At 42.1% G+C, this 16,245-nt stretch overlaps 2 protein-coding genes across 2 annotated transcripts in view; both read right to left on the bottom strand.

Moving 5' to 3' along the window:
* Positions 1–16,245, bottom strand: part of LOC125880848 (leucine zipper putative tumor suppressor 2 homolog) — a 180,805-nt gene that overhangs the window by 135,820 nt on the left and 28,740 nt on the right. The gene's annotated exons all lie outside the window — the stretch shown is intronic.
* Positions 1–16,245, bottom strand: part of sema4gb (sema domain, immunoglobulin domain (Ig), transmembrane domain (TM) and short cytoplasmic domain, (semaphorin) 4Gb) — a 60,307-nt gene that overhangs the window by 43,728 nt on the left and 334 nt on the right. Inside the window, exon 2 of the mRNA XM_049563626.1 lies at positions 5,071–5,345. Coding sequence (XP_049419583.1) covers positions 5,071–5,215 — 145 coding nt within the window. The 5' untranslated portion in view covers positions 5,216–5,345. The remainder of the gene's footprint in view (positions 1–5,070; positions 5,346–16,245) is intronic.

The following is a 16,245-nucleotide window of genomic DNA, read 5'->3' as shown; positions in this document are numbered from 1 at the left end:
TTGCTGCTTCAAGAATATAAGCAAAACAAGCCCGAAAAAGGCACTAAGAACAGCGCTGTCAAGCATCTTGTTATCCAGAACGAGGACTACGGTGTTTTCTTCCGGTAAACGTAAACACGTAACATCCGCCTCGCCCCCTATCCAATCAGAAACCTTCCCCGCCCCAAACCAAGATAGATATAGCATATACTTAAACTACTGATTTCGTTTAGATGGCTAAAACACATTTTGCTGCTGCCCCCATTCACAGCAGTACATTGCCTAGCTTCCGTGGCTGTACTCCAGTCTGCTTCTCCAAAGTGGGGGAGCACCAACCGGCATCTACTGTAGGTAATACACTGATTATGGATAAGAACCTCATACATCCGCACTTCAAAAAATTTGCACAATCTCTTCAAACCTGCATTATTTGATTGTTTGTCCACTTGAAGGCGCACATATTAATAGCAAACAGCTGCCTGTTTACACAGTAGCATTAATTTGGAGTTGTATGTTTGGTCATGTGTTTGCTCTCCTATTTTAAAGCTCTGCTTCGGTCTCCAACTCCACAGGGAAACATCTGCTCTCTAGCTGCTAAATGCTCCACTATGTTCACCAAATTGGTCTGTCTGCCGTTTGTTGCCGGGCAAGTGGCACACAGTTGGTATATTAGAGGTTTCTTTTTACTGGAAACAGCTGCCTGCTACAGCTGGAAATCAGGCTGAGACTGAGTAAAGTTGTGGGCCGTAAAACAAAGAGCCGAAAGACCCTGAAACACACCGTGAAGCTGAGGAGAACCACGGGGTTAGGTTAATCACTAAGAGCAATCCCTTCACATTACACATAGTCTTTTAATCCATTGTTAATATTGATTGCAGCAGCTTCAGGTAATGGATAAGAATCCTTACTATCACCCTGACTGAAAAGTAGTACCATGATTTATACATTTCACCAGTGTAAGGATCTTACACCATGCGGAGTCCTTTCATTTTCGTTTCGTCTCTATCGTGGGTTTTCAGATACACCTGCCCTTCAAGATTTCCATACGGGAGTGCATTGAGTCATCTTGTGTCATTTCCCTTCCTAGAAATCTGAGCTCCCTCTGATACAGACTGTCCTTGTACTCCCACTTACACACGCTATCTATAAAGCGTCCTGTACATTAATGAGTGCCCCCTCACCCCAGCTGAGAAACATCATACATATCCTCCCCCTGAGTCTCCCATAGGTTGTGACCTTCCTACAACATCCATCCTATTTCCATATAGCCTACTGCACACCCAGGCAGACATATCATCATCATGAGGTGCCCCCCCCCCCCCCACAAAAAGTGACATGTGTCACCACAGGGGAAGTGACTTTAGATGATGTGACTGCATGCATGCCCAAACATTCCTCACCCCTCACACACATGCAGACATGCATGGAGAGTGATGAAACGCATGCTGACACACGTGCACACCCTGCACTCTCACATGCACTCCCTCGATGATTAGGAAGTAGGTCAAGGACAACTTTTGAGGGCAAAGAGAAAAATAAAATCTGTGGTGGTGAGAGACTAACTCTGGCTGCAGCACAGAGAAGTGCCCACAGTATGTATGATTTATAATCCGAGGCAGAGTCAGAGATGTGTAAATAAATAGCCGGGGGCACGACAATTGGGACGAGGCTTTCAGAATAGACAATGAGTTCTGCATATGATGCACTTAGAAACTTATTTAATGGGGCTCAATGAATTATACGTGTGGCCCCATCTAATGAACTCTTCAGAGTTAATCGAGTGCGTCCTTTTCATTTGGCTGATAAATAACAGCACTGATATTAGTAAACAACTCACTACTGTCAGCTCCCATTGGTCCCAGGAAACAGCTCCACAACAGCAGGGGTGCTCCCAAGGGGGGGTGAGGGAGGGCCATGGCTCCCCCGATACTACAGCTTGTTTGCAATCATGTGACTCTTGTGACACGTAAAATTCAGACGGAGGGCAGGAAGTAATAAATAAATAGTAATGTGATGCATACAAAATGAAGACAAGTGATTTTTTTTTCCACAACTTAATCGATGTGCTCGATGTGGACACAGTCACCGTACAAATTTCTTCATCCTCTTTGAGCCGATAAAGGCGCCCCAGAGTCTGACTGTATCTATTTTGTGTGAGGTTGGGTCCACAAATGAAACGACTGCCATCTTGTTTTTGGGCACAGTAAAACTGCAGCAGTGTTTATCTTGGCGCCGGGTAATATAGCCTCACAAAGCCGACAACAAGGACTTCAGTATGGGATGGAAGAATAAAATCACATTGTTAACTTTTACGAACAAGGCAAAACAAGGATGACAAGACGATAAGTCAACACTGCTCCTGCACTGCCAGATACGTGACCACTTTTCTAGATTCCTGAAATATAGCTGTGGGTTTTAATTTTGGTGTGCAACCCCAAGATTTTCAGTGGCCACCCCTATGAAATTTTTTCTGGTGGTGCCACTACAAAACAGTAGCTTTAAAAGTAGTGCCATGCTCAGTATTTGTGTATTTCTTAGTGCTGCAGGGTCTGCTAAAAATACTTTTCCCTGAGTATTCTCTGCAGCACAACAAATCCGGTCATTGTAAAAAAAAAAAAAAATTGGACCTTGAAGGAGGAATATTCACACCATTTCCTCTCCAGCAAAAAAAAAAAACAAAAACATTTTTTCAGCTTGTCTCTGTTTGGATAATACAAAAGCACAGTAAAACAGCCAAAAAAAGTGTCTCCTCCTCTGTTATATTCTCATCTCTCTGAGTGATTGTGATTCATAACGTCAAGCAGCACATCCTCCCATCTCCAAAGCATCATCTCACACTGCAACACTCTCAACAGCTCTTATGACATTGCACCGGAGAGAGCTCGGCTGGCAATAGAGCCGGGCCCTGTTCGCTCCACCCGTCCTCTAATAATACTCGTCCTCAGAGAATTGAGGAGGAGTGGAGAGGAGAGGGGTGGAGGTAAGAGCACAGCCATCCGATCAGTCTGCCAGCGCCGGAGTTCCCTTCCTCGCTGCTGCTGCAGCCTCTGCCGCAGTGATGAGGGGTGAGGGGAGAGGGAGGGGAAAGGTGAGCCAGTGGCAAGCTGGAGAGAGGGTAAGGTGGGAGAAGGAAGGTGCTGATGATGTGGGTAAACACCCCCCCCCCGTGCCAAAATAAACCGACTCAGCAGTATTTTCTGCACGGACTCTAATCAGGTCTACTGTGCTCAGGTCTTCTTTTATGAGGGCTTCTTGTCTATTGTTTCATTAGAAGTGTTTGCTGAGCCGTGTGATCTAGGACAGGGCTTGAGAGAGGCGATTAATAACTCTGAGCATGAAGGAGCTGTCTTCAGGGCCGACTTCGAAAACTGTGCCACTTCTTTAACGGGGAGGGGAGGGGGGAAGGAGCCGGAGCAGCATCAAATAAGGACAGTGAGGTGAGTTTAGTAGGCTTGTGCACGTGTGTTTGCGTAGATGCATCGAGAACAGGGTTTAAAAGTCTGACACTGTGCCCCCCCCTCCTCTCTATACATTAGCATCAATGCATTTGTCTGCAATATCATTATTATTTGTCTCATTTCTGTTTTGGTGATAACCATGTTGCAATAATGTGCAACTACGGTTCCCAAAATGCTTTGGGGGATGTAACCAAAGAGGATAATGTCACCATAATGAGTTATTCTGTGAGCTTCAGCTTGAGCCTGCTTATTTTTAGTCTATATTTTGGCAAACTGACACCATCAAAAGCATGCACTTAATAATGTGATAATTTGCAAGCAAGTTATTCCTTCATTCATTCGTTTTCTGTAACCACTTATCCAAGCTCACATTGGGTGAGAGGCAGGCTGCCCCCTGGACAGGTCTCCAGACTATCACAGGGCTGACACATGAGCCCTGTTTCCACCAAACACTTTCAGTATGGTACCTTTGGAAGAAAAAGTAACCCTTCAGACATGGTACCTAGACCCTAGCGTTTCCACCGCAGACAGTACCCTTAAATGTGGGCGGGGTTGTTGTCACTCACTGCTCCGTCCAGCACTCATTGTATTTCCTTACTGCTGGTGGTACACAGATGGAAGCCTGCACCTTGTTTATCGTCCACAGAACGAGGCTGCACACCAACATTTTCAGAACAAAATACAACAGGCTGCAGTGAGAGTCTCTCCATGGGATATTTAAAAACAGCGGAATGACGCTCCGCCACTTCCGAGTGAGAATTAGAATATATGCAGCTCACATAACCTGGTCGAAATTAATATATTTAAGTGCTTGAAGATCCACACATTACTAAAAGTGTATGTCATATAAAAACTAAAGTGATGGTCAAAGTTGTCACAGTGAAATTTAAGGTGTGTTGATTGATTCATGTCGTCACCTCATGCATTGAGTTACAAGTCAACGTTCCACCTTAAAAGTTGCGGGAGGTTGACCCAGTGAATTAAAGGCAAAAGGCAGCAAAACATGCTTTATTTTTAAAGTTACAGTTTACTAATAAAACTCTCCACAGTATGAACAGTGGTTACATGAGCCTCAAAACCAGACACAACTCAGCCCTGAGCAGAGTTAAGACTGCAGTGTTCACAGCTCCACCTTTTAGTACCAGATCTGTGTGCTAGGTACCCCAACAGAGGGGGGACCAAACATGGGGACGGTACGGAACGGTTCTATTGGTACCATCCACAACTTTTCACAATGTACCCAACTGCTCGGTGCAAACAGGGCTACGGACACACTCACACCTACGGGCAATTTAGAGTCACCAATTAACCTAATCTGCATGTCATTTGACTGTGGGAGGAAGCCAGAATACACAGAGAAAACCCACCTTGACACAGGGAGAACATGCAAACTGTGCACATAAGGGCTTCCCCACCCCGAGGTTTGATCCCCTCACTCTGGTTTCAAACCAAGACCCCTCTTGCTGTGAGGTCACAATGCTAACCACTGCACCACTGTGCACCACATGACAGCAGCTCCAACGGTTGATCACGTTGGTAAAATGCACATTTCTCTTTCACCTCACGCAGGATCTTTGCCTCACATCTCTACTCGCCTCACAGTTTGAAAACTGAACTGCGTTTCTCTCCTCACCTTTGGAGAAGACAGTCGTCCTGGGAGTGACATCCAGGTCCAGTGATGGGCTGAAGGGGAAGGCCCACAGCTGTGACAGCCTGGCAAGGAGCGTCAGGAGCAGCAGCAGGGGCAGCAGGGGCTGGACTGATCTCGGGTCTCCCATGTTTATCACACAGACCTGGGTCTGAGCTTTGATTGCTCTCAATTTGTTGGGCACAAAGAAGTCTCAGAAATGTGTATCTTCGGGTCAGAAGAAGCAGCAAGCAGATGCAGACACTGTGATTATCCTCCGGCTGAGAAAGAGAGAAACAACAAGTATAACTAAAAGTGAAATGATCCAGCAAGATCAATTAAAAACAATATTAACACTTGAAGAAAAAAAACACTTGAGGGGAAATACTGTACTTACTAGTGATATTAAAACTTGATGTGTTAGTGGTAGAAGTACTCAGATGCTTTAATTAAGTAGAAGTGCCAATACAACAATGTTAACATACTCTATTACAGGTAAGAGTTAAAATACGGCTGAGATAAAAGCACAGAATTATCATTAAAGTGTACTTACAGTATAAAAATACTCATTATGTTGATAAATGGCCACTGGGGCTGATATATTACATTATATGTGACATTTTAGGTTGTTAATATTAATGCTTCAGTGCAGAAGCAGCATTTCACTGTTGCAGCTGGTTGAGCTGGTGCTTTATACACTGTCACAAAATACATCTGAGGGGTCGTGAGATGATTAATGTGGTAAGAAAGAAGAAAAAACAACAGAAGCCGAGAACATCAAAGCTTGTATTTTTTATTTAATGCCATTATCTGGAGATCGCAAGTTAATTACTGTGTTATCATGAGATAACAAGGCTTGTTTTCTCAATTAATTTATTGCGAATCTCTACAAAACAAAAAGGTGATTTCTCCGGGTAACAGGATCATTTATCACGAGAGAGCAACTTCTGTTTTCTAGAGATCACGGGATACTTAGGGGGAACTTGAAAATGAGCGTGGAGTTCTTTGCTCACACCTGATTTCAGGCTTCAGGTTCACTGTCATGACTGTCTGGAAGGAGTCTCCTTAAATCAAGAGGACTGATCTCAGTGTTATCTCTTGATTGAAGTTCAGTCTGATGTATTGAAAAATAATGGATACACCATGATCTGACATTTTCAGTTTGAATCAATATACAGTTGTCAAGACGCCATCTATGCACCCTGGCATGGCAGTCCTGATCTCTGATAAAAGTAAGTGATAAAGGAAACAACCTTGTTTTCTCCTGATAATGGGTTGGTTTTCTTGTTTTCTTGAGATCACAAATTAATTGTGATCTCAAGAAAACAACATTTTTTTAAAAAAATATAGATGCAAACACAAAGTTTTGCTTCAAAAAGGGCTCCCATGGTCCATCCTCCTTCTCTCCATGACGTATAACGTAGCTCGAGTTGCAATAGATTTAAAGGAACAGGATTGCCTCAGGTATAGGTTGCATTTTCTGATACCCAATCCATCTATTTTGATGATATCGGGGCTGATATTCAATCAAGATATCAGATCGGGGCATCCCTAGTAGGTTGCATACAAATATACTGCTGTTTTGTGAAGTACCTGTATGTGGTGGTCTGGTCTACTGGCGCATGCTGGAATGTCTAACAAGCTAGTTAAGTTAGCAGTCGTTAGCCGTTTTCCTATCCGCAAATGAAGTTCTCGTAAAAGTTCAGTTGGGAAGACGATACTTTTCATGCTCAGGCTGTAAGTTTCTTTCTCACCCTGCCATTCAGTCCTTGCACATATGCTCACTCACTATCTCCAGGTGTCAGTAGCCCCTTTTACACTACCAGATTTTCCACGAATGTTGGGCCGTTTTGCCGGTAAGCTGCGAGTGTTTCGACACACAGAGCTGGATTGGGTAGTCATATTGGCAGAACCCTTTTAGTTTAAAGACCAAGGTGGCCTTCTGCAACAGGAGGGGCTGTTGATGACGCCGCACGTGCGACCCACTGGCAGTGGATAAACAGGAAACAGCTGATAGCAGGAATTAGCGAGCAGCTAGTAGCAAGAGGGAAACACAAACCTGACAGACACTGTAAAGATGAGCAACTGGGGAGACAAGGAATTGCGCGCCCTCCTTGTCCTCGCAAACGAAGAGGCCATTAACCGTCAGATGACGGGGACGGTGAAGAATGGGCCGACTTACGAGAGAATCGCCAAAGGACTGACCAGCCGCGGCTTCCCTCCCACGTCACTGTTTATGACACACGCTGAGCTACACTTTCCGTCAGCCTATCATCTTACTGCTCCCCATTTTAAATATGATTCTTTCTCTGCTGTAGCTCTTTCTAACTGCAGTCGTGCACTCCCTCCATCCTCCACCTCCCCATCACCACCTAGTCTTTACGGATTCATCATCCTCATCTGCCTCAGCAGTCAGCAGCCTCAGAGTCAGCAGCCACCACCACCACCACGTCTCCCTCTGGTGCCCAGGCCCCAAAGACTTCTGTTAAATCTTCATCAGCACAGATCATCTGTTAATCTGTACACTCATATTCTGTATTAAATATTATCTTTACTTCATTCTTCTGTCTCCCCTGATTGAAACAAGTGGCAAGTGCATGACCTATGTTAAAATACTTACAGTCAGAAAAATGGGGGAAATATTATGAAAAGGTTTTGAAAATTCAAAGTGTGTGAAACCTGTATGCACATTTTTTAGACTTTTCTTTAATCTTTGCATTTCTTAAAAAACATTAGACAACTTTACTGCTTTGGATTTTGAAGAGTTATTTAAACTAAACCATCGAAAAAAGGTTTATATCCACAGCACTACATTTTTATTGTTAAATCGTAATCTTAAAAATGACCATTAACTGTGGCTGCCCTTAAATGCTGGGCAGCAGAAGTAGAGAGCAGCAGAAAATGGAAAGTGAAGTATAACTACCTAAAAATTGTACTTAAGTGCAGTAATTTTAGTAAATTTACTTCCTTACTTTCTACAAAGCTGCACACATTTGGTGGGAAACAACTCAGAGAGGTCGTGAGTGCAGCTCAGAGCTTCCAGAGACACTTTCACTTACTGCTCTGATCTGCCTTTGATGGTCCTCATGTTTCACAGACACTAATAATGTCTTTAAATATTTCGAAACATCTGCAATGTTTACGATGAACTTTGCTGAAGACTCGCTGTGTTTGAACTTCCTCACCGGCCTGACAGCATGAGCTGAAAATGAGCTGCTGAAATGCACCATCACTCTCTAATTACAACCAATTAGCCAAAGTGAATGAGTAAGGTGCTGTTATATAAAAGGCCATTTAAAAAGTTTTGAGAGTTAAATAATGCGCCCCTGTGATGTGATACTGCAACACGCAACTCCATCTCTTAATTAGCCGTGTGCACAGTGGAGCAGCATGACGGATAATCTAGAGATTAGGCCCCGCGCCATCAGCACAATCTCCGCCTGGCTGCCCCGTTCTCTGGCTCTGTCACTGATCAAAGGGTCAACGCTGTGAATCCCGCTCTGCAGCATTGTGACACTGGAGAATTCCCAGTTTAATCTCCACGGCTGCTAATCACTTGAAGCACGAAGCATAGTGAGGCTAATGATGTCTCTGTTAGCAGCGTGGGTGCTCAGCTTTGAAACCAACCTATACGATGATAACATTAGAGATGAGAGGAAAAGAGTTAGTGGTGGCGCAGGGATCCCCTCACCTTGAGTATATGTAGAGCTATTTCCTAAAGCAGCCTTTATCCGATGTATTGTCAGTGCTTTTGCTGCAACACTTAGCATTGCTGTGTAACACTTCCTGAACAGATCAGCAGCCTGACTCTTGATTTACACTGAAGGAACAGTTACATGTTACATGCTCTGGAAGCTAAGTAAGGAGGAGTCCTACAGCAAATGTCGGAACACTATATTTATCATACACTTCATACATCATAGACCCATATTTGTCTTTTTTAAGGGTGCACAGGGAATCTTTCAGGGCAAGATAGCAGGTAGATGCCACATACATGTAGTAGTGGTATCCATCATTGGAAAGCTGGGAACCTGAAGATTAATTTAAGATGCAGCTAAGCACTGTGTGCATGTTTTTACACAGTTTCTACTGATAGATATGTGATAAGCATGTTTTGGTTAGGCGCCTATTCAGACTTTTAGTTTGGAGTGCATATGGGCTGAAAACATTATGATGGAAGTATTTGATGGCCAGTCCCTTGCTCAATTATGTCTCATAAGCTGTTGCAGCGATTTTAGAGTTGGTCCCATTCTGTCCTTAGTTTGTGGCTGTAAAGGTTCATAAGGCTGTTATCATTCCAGATTTCACAATTGGTCACTTTATACAATCAAATCTGTTTAAAAAATGGTCTCACTACAATGAAATGGCTCTTATGGGAGCTAACATCTTCACATATAACTAACACTGGGCCGACTGAATCCACAAGAGTCTGATTCAAATATAGTAGGCGAAAAAATAACACATTTGTTTTGCATGCAAAAACTGCTTGTTTTGCCCAAACCTGAATGGGAGTAGCATAAGGTGGGCGTGTCTGTAAAGAGGGGACTCATGAGTACCCAGAGAACCCATTTTCATTCAGATATCTTGAGGTCAAAGGTCAAGGGACCACTGTGAAAATAGTTATGCCGGTTTTTCTCTCACCAAAATTTAGCCTAACTTTCTACGTCTTCTAATTTTACTTGATACGAGTATCTTCACTGGGTTTAAAGGCCCTGACACACCAAGCCAACGGTCGGCTGTCGACCAAAGTAAGGCCGTGAGGGCTCGTAGCCCCAGTAGTGGTGTGTCCCGCATCGTCGGCACTTCAGTGTCAGCACCTTTTCGGCCGTTTGAGCATGTTGAATCGGCGGCTGAGCTTGTCGGTGAGAGAGCTCACTCTGATTGGCTGCTCGCAGGTCTCTCAGGCATATATACAGTAGCAGATGAAGGTCATGAAAAGCACCAGACAAGGCTAATAAGTGTACATTAAGGTAAGATTATTTTGTCAAACAAATGTTCCCACAGCCAAGAATGAACACACTCAAATGGTCGAACCAGAAACTGTAAATAGCCTACAGCTGAGATCCATCACAGGTACATGTACACAGAAAGAGTCAGTTTGAATTGTGAGCTCTTGATATATTTGAAGATTTGAGCTTAATTTTTCAAACAGTGCTTTTTTCAAAATGTAACCACTAAGCAAGAGATCATGCTGCTGCCTCGGAGGTATTCTATGTGACTGTTTCTGATGTCCCATACACACAAAAACTAAATGTATTTTGTGAAGCACGACTTGTAGAAGCCCTAATCTCCAAACCTTTAGTGACTTCAAATCTATGCAGGGCACACATTTTGCCATTTGTTTAAATGTCATTAAACAGCAGATACCTCTTTGTGGCACCAAATTGTTGATTTCTTTTATGCGTTTTGCAAGACTGAGTCCCACGATTGCAAACAACTGCAGGCTGACGGATCCTCCTTTGTTTTATAACCATCAATACATATAATTATGACAACCGACAACAATAACCCGTGACGGATGAGAATCTCCATCACAAGGCTGCATCACAATTGTGAATTGCCTCCTTGTTTCAGTGAATTGTCTCCTTGTGTCAATGAATTGTCTCCTTGTTTCACATTGATGGTTGTTCTAAAGAGACAGTTCACCCAAAATTAAAAATACATATTTATCTTCTTACCTGTAGTGCTATTTATCAGTCTAGATTGTTTTGGTGTGAGGTGCCAAGTGTTGGAGACATTGAGGAATGTCTGCCTTGTCTGAAATACAATGGAACTCATGTGCATCTACTCATGGACGAGAGGTTTGTGCTTGAGATGTAAACATTAATGGCGTTCTCCTGGGCTTAGCTGTAAGGTTAGTGGTGCTAGGTGAGCTAAGGGTAGATGCATCCTTCCTTCAACATGGTGATACAGTTGGCAGGTGTAGTTCAGTAGAGAGAAAACAGTTCCTACGTGAAACTGCTCACAACAAGGTCTGTGGATTATCTTGAGTATCCGAGTCATGATTTCTGGAAAGAGACATTGCTGTTGAGTTTTTCAAACATGTTCAGTCTGCGCCTTGAGCACCACAAGCTGAGTGCCATCTAGTTCCAATATACTGGCGAGAAGGCCGATATCTCCGACACTCGGCAACTCACACCAAAACAATCTAGACTGATAAACAGCACTACAGGTAAGAGGGAAAATATGTATTTTTGATTTTTGGGGTGAACGGTCCCTTTAAAAGAGTACTCCACCGAATTAGCATTGCACTTGTGTAACATTGAAAGTCAGTCAAAATTGATGCATCAGAATCAGATATATTGTCTTTTTCAATTCACACATTCTTCTTCCACCTGCTGCCTACATTACCCACAATGCAACTCACACTTGGCTGAGAGATTCAGGTGTGTCATGCCAGAATCTGCTAATGTAGCCTCGAGCCACAAGCCTCAAGCAGAGATAAGGAGCAGGTTGCAGAAGTCTGGTAAGCTCACTTCCTTCGAACTCCACACCCTCCAGGCTTTGTTCCTCTCAGCTCACAAAACCACCGTCTGCCAAAACTGTGTCAAAATCGAGGGCAGCAGCTGAACCAGACAGGCGGACACGCTGCTGGTGAGAGGCCCTTCGGTGTGGTTTTGTCAGCTGCTGCCCTCATCACACACACACACACACACACACACACAGCAAAAACACCATTGTTTCAACACATCTGCATCTGCGTTGTGCATTGCATGGCGAGGACGCTGATGGTGTTGTCTCACTGATGAAAGCATGGAAGCTCCAGGTAGGGAAGGTAAACACATCTGCCTTGGCAGCGGCACGACCGGTGCGTCATGCATGACGGGAGATGAGAGGAATCGAACAAAGCAGCAGGCGGTGTCTGAAGCACCTTTTACTTAGAAAAGACTATCCGTTTCTTCCTGTTTATTGATCCACAGAGCTGGTTTGCAACACAGCTGCCGGGACATTTAAGCCTAATTTTATTGATGCTCTCTGCCCTCTGGTGCTCATCAAACATCCTAAAATGAAGTCATAACTTGCCTACAGAGTATGAAGAGCTTTGCAGAGTATGATAAAGCTGTTTTCCAATATGAGCATGATTTGCACAACACCTAGTGTGACATTCCTGCAGGAAGATCAATGAAACAGGTGAGCTGTTATTGTATTTCCCTTCAACTGATGCCACTTAAAATGCCAAACACACTGCCACACTTTCGCACTAAAGCCATCAAATGACAAAGACTGAATGAGTATTGAGCGGATTATGTTCTATATATGCTACATGTAAGTACAACATTTCTACATTTTCTTCTTTCTTCACCATTGGGAGCTGGCATGAGGCTGAACCACAAATTGGATTACTCACACGTTAAAGGAGGAATGAGTGGGTTCACCCTGTGGGCCACATTCACTGTGATGTGGAGAAATCTTCAGACAAATCTTCTCAGAGGAGCATGAAATCATGATTGTGTCACAATTTATCTGCCTCTTTGTACATTAAAAAAATACATTTAATTGAAAGAGTTGCTCTCAAACCTGTGCATTATGGGCTGTTCTTCTTCCATGTGCATGTACAACTATTACATTAATCCACATTATGATGACAGATCATTTCACCATCTTTGGAAACAAAAAATGGAGCACCTAGAGCCATTTCCTCTTCAGATATGTCTCATTTTGATTTGAACTTTTATCTTTTAACTCCATTTGTGACTCATTGGTAAACTGACTCTGTCCTTTCCTGTTATATAAAAGTTTACTTCAGAGGAAATTGCCCTCCTCAGCCTTGCTGTACTAATCTAATTTGCGCATATTTGGGTGCTTGCTGTTTATTTGTCACATATTCTAATGTGTAAATTGATCTGCTTGGCACATTCCAGCCTTGAAAAAGACTTCAGTGTCAAGCAAATCCAATATAAACGCCCTGCTCCTCTCTGCACTTATCTCCTGAGCCCACTTGAATCAGAGAGATCGGAGAGATGCGATTACACATTTCAGTCGAGTGTACCACTCTCTAATAAGGCACCATTTATGTGTAAAGACTGGATTTATTAATGGGTGGTACATAAATGAATAACTAATTACTACTGCTTTATAGATCAGTTACGAGCTTGTTTTAACAGGAACAATTGTTGACCTTTGACTCTCTGCAAAATGGGCTGCAGGGCATCGGAACCATAATTAATTTATGAATGACTTATAAATATTTCCAACTGCAGACTTTAGAAATCACTAAGAACCATTTATTAATGACTCATTGGCATTTACACGCATGTTATGTTTACACTTTTGCTGATGCCTTATTGAAACGTAAAACTCCTTTATTAGTGACTCTACTAGGGATGCATGTGTGTCTGTATCTGTTCAACCAATAAATTATCTGTATCTGTATCTCGTAGGGATGCACAATATTGGATTTTTTGCTGATATCCAATATGCTGAATATGTAGCAACTCATTTGCCTGATAACCTATACCGATATCAATATATCCACTTGTTTCCCCACCTAACTTTAGTGATCATCAAGTGTCTTCTGCAGTGGAATTAACATCATATTATGCATGAATACTCTTATCGTGACGGCCCACCTGCAGATGGAGACATGAAATACAATGCTTTTCAATGTATGTAAGATTTGTACATTATGCAAAATAAGAAAAAGTATTCTGATAGTTCATTTTAAACCCAATATCGGCCGATACCGATGATGTACCGATATTATCGTGCATCCTTAGTATCTGTACTCAGAATGGATGGAGTTTAAACCAAAAATAAATGCATGGGATCTAACCAGAAGATTATATTTTTAACCCTGAAATTCATATGGGTTGATCAGAAGTTGCTATATTATTTATTAAATGATAATTTACAGAACAGTATCAGAATTTAGGTTTGGACCATTTTTGATCACAAATGCAGATTTTCCTCCATCGCAAGTGCAGATATTTACACATTTCACTTGGATGACACTCACACTTGTCAAAACTATAGTAGTAGTAATTGCAGTTAACGTGAGTTTTTCCTCTTTATGTTACATTACACTTCTTCTCCACTATATTTAAAAAGGAACCAAAGGGATTAGGGATGAGCGAGTACACCATTATTTGTATCTGTTGAACCTACTAAGTTATCTGTATCTGTATCTGTAGTTGGCGGGCTTCATGTTGACAGTAGGTGTGGTTTAAATCAGAAGTGGGTGGGCCCTAACCAGATGTTGTCATTTTAAACTTAAAATTAATATAGGATGATCATCAGAGGTTGCTATATTTGTTATTTATTGGAAAAGTGTTTATCTCAAGCCCTTTTTAGATAGGAGTTGTGCAAATTTGCAGGAAAGCCCAATCAGTCTTCTTTCCAGTGTCCTTTATTTGTACCTGTTAGTTAATAGACCTTTTTCACGGCAGACATTTTGACTTGTCATTGTAGGAAAAGCACAGGTAGGCATCAATGATGGCTGCATTCCACTCATGACAGGCTTTGACATTGTGCATGCTGGCACACTGGAATAGCTTACTAGGACACTAATTGGAACTTAGCCACTGTTAATGTTATCAGTTTCGCCTGTGCTTTTCCTCTGATGACTAGTCAAAATGTCTGCTGTGAAAAAGGTCTATGCTACCATTAAAAACTCCGACACAAACGTACTATCTCAACTGTAACGTTGTCGACATGTAGAAAATGCATTGGGATAAAGAATTATTTTAATACACAAAAAGAAAAGAAACGAATAGGATGCTAGCCGGTAACGTTAGCTCACGAGCTAACAATAGCCACTTAGCTCGCACGAGCTAGGTAGCTTGTAGCTCGTGCACTTTCGTGGGCTATTACAGCTCACAATGCAGACACACAACCGTAGCTGACAAAACCAAACGTCCACACCATTTCAACAATTTATTGACAAAAATTACAACCACCATACAGTTTGATCATCCAGTGGGTCGCACGTGCGGCGTCATCAACAGCTCCTCCCACAAGTCATCAACAGCCCCTCCTGTTGCAGAAGGCCGCCTCGGTCTGTTTAAACCAAAAAGGTTCCGCCAGTATGACTTGGTGATTGGTGGTGATCAATTCACCAATCCAGCTCTGTGTGTCTAAACGCTCGCAGCTTGCCGGCAAAACGGCCCAACATTTGCGAAAATCTGTCAGTGTAAAAGGGGCTACAGAATTAGGCTTCAGATCATGTCAGTCATGACTGAACACAGCTACCCAGATGAGAATTTTCCTTCATCACGAATACAGATACTGACACATTTGGAAAAAGTACATCATCTGTACCAGATACTTATCTTACTTATATTTATCTGTCAGTATAGTTAGAAGTTACTTTTCAAATTCCAATTTCACAGATATAATCAACCTATAAAATGTGTTATGGATTAAACTATGCTAAAGTATACAAATTAATTTCAAATAGCTCCATGTTAACACAATAACACATCTGTAGCAATAATATAAGACACTGTATTGTATTATATCACACTGAACAGGGGTGGATCTTCCTGTAGGCAACATAGACAAAATTACAAAAACAAGAAGACAAATATACATATACCGTATTATTAATTATTATCATTATTTGTAATCTAAGTTGTTTATTAGGGATAATTCCTCATTGGCCTCAAAGTGCATTTTGATGATCATATGTTTGTGCTTTTACTGAAGCAAGATTTGAATGCAGGACTTTTACTTGTAACACAGTATTTTTACAGGATGTTAAAGTTAGCCAAAGAGATCAGGTACTGTTTGCAGTCTTTTTTTTTTACCATTAACAAAGCCACTGGTAACAGCTTTTAATCCCTTTATAAAGAGTTACTCATTAAAAAGTGGTGCCCAGGTGATTTAATGACTCATTTCTAACCACAGCTCATCTCATCCATGTCCAATTAACAGCAAATACACACAGTTTCTGTTCAAGTTTTGATGGTTAGGTTTAATAAACTTTTTGCAACAAACCACTGGACATAGTCAAAGAGACTATAATCTCCTTCCTCTCTTTCTACTTATCTTGTCTCATGCTTAAATTCACCTCTAATTCTTCCAAGACAAAGACATGAACACATCTTTCAACAGCTATGCAGCAACATATGTGTGATTTCCTATCATATATTTGACTTTAGGAACAACGCTCAGCTCTGATCAGGCTTCAGGATCGTCCTTGTATGAACCTGGTGATACAATAACACTTACCCTAACAGTAAT

Source organism: Epinephelus fuscoguttatus, linkage group LG20 (assembly GCF_011397635.1).
Source record: "Epinephelus fuscoguttatus linkage group LG20, E.fuscoguttatus.final_Chr_v1".
NCBI classification, from domain to species: Eukaryota; Metazoa; Chordata; class Actinopteri; order Perciformes; family Serranidae; genus Epinephelus; species Epinephelus fuscoguttatus.
The sequence above is the reverse complement of the archived record's forward strand: the minus strand, read 5'-3'. Positions and strand labels throughout refer to the sequence as shown.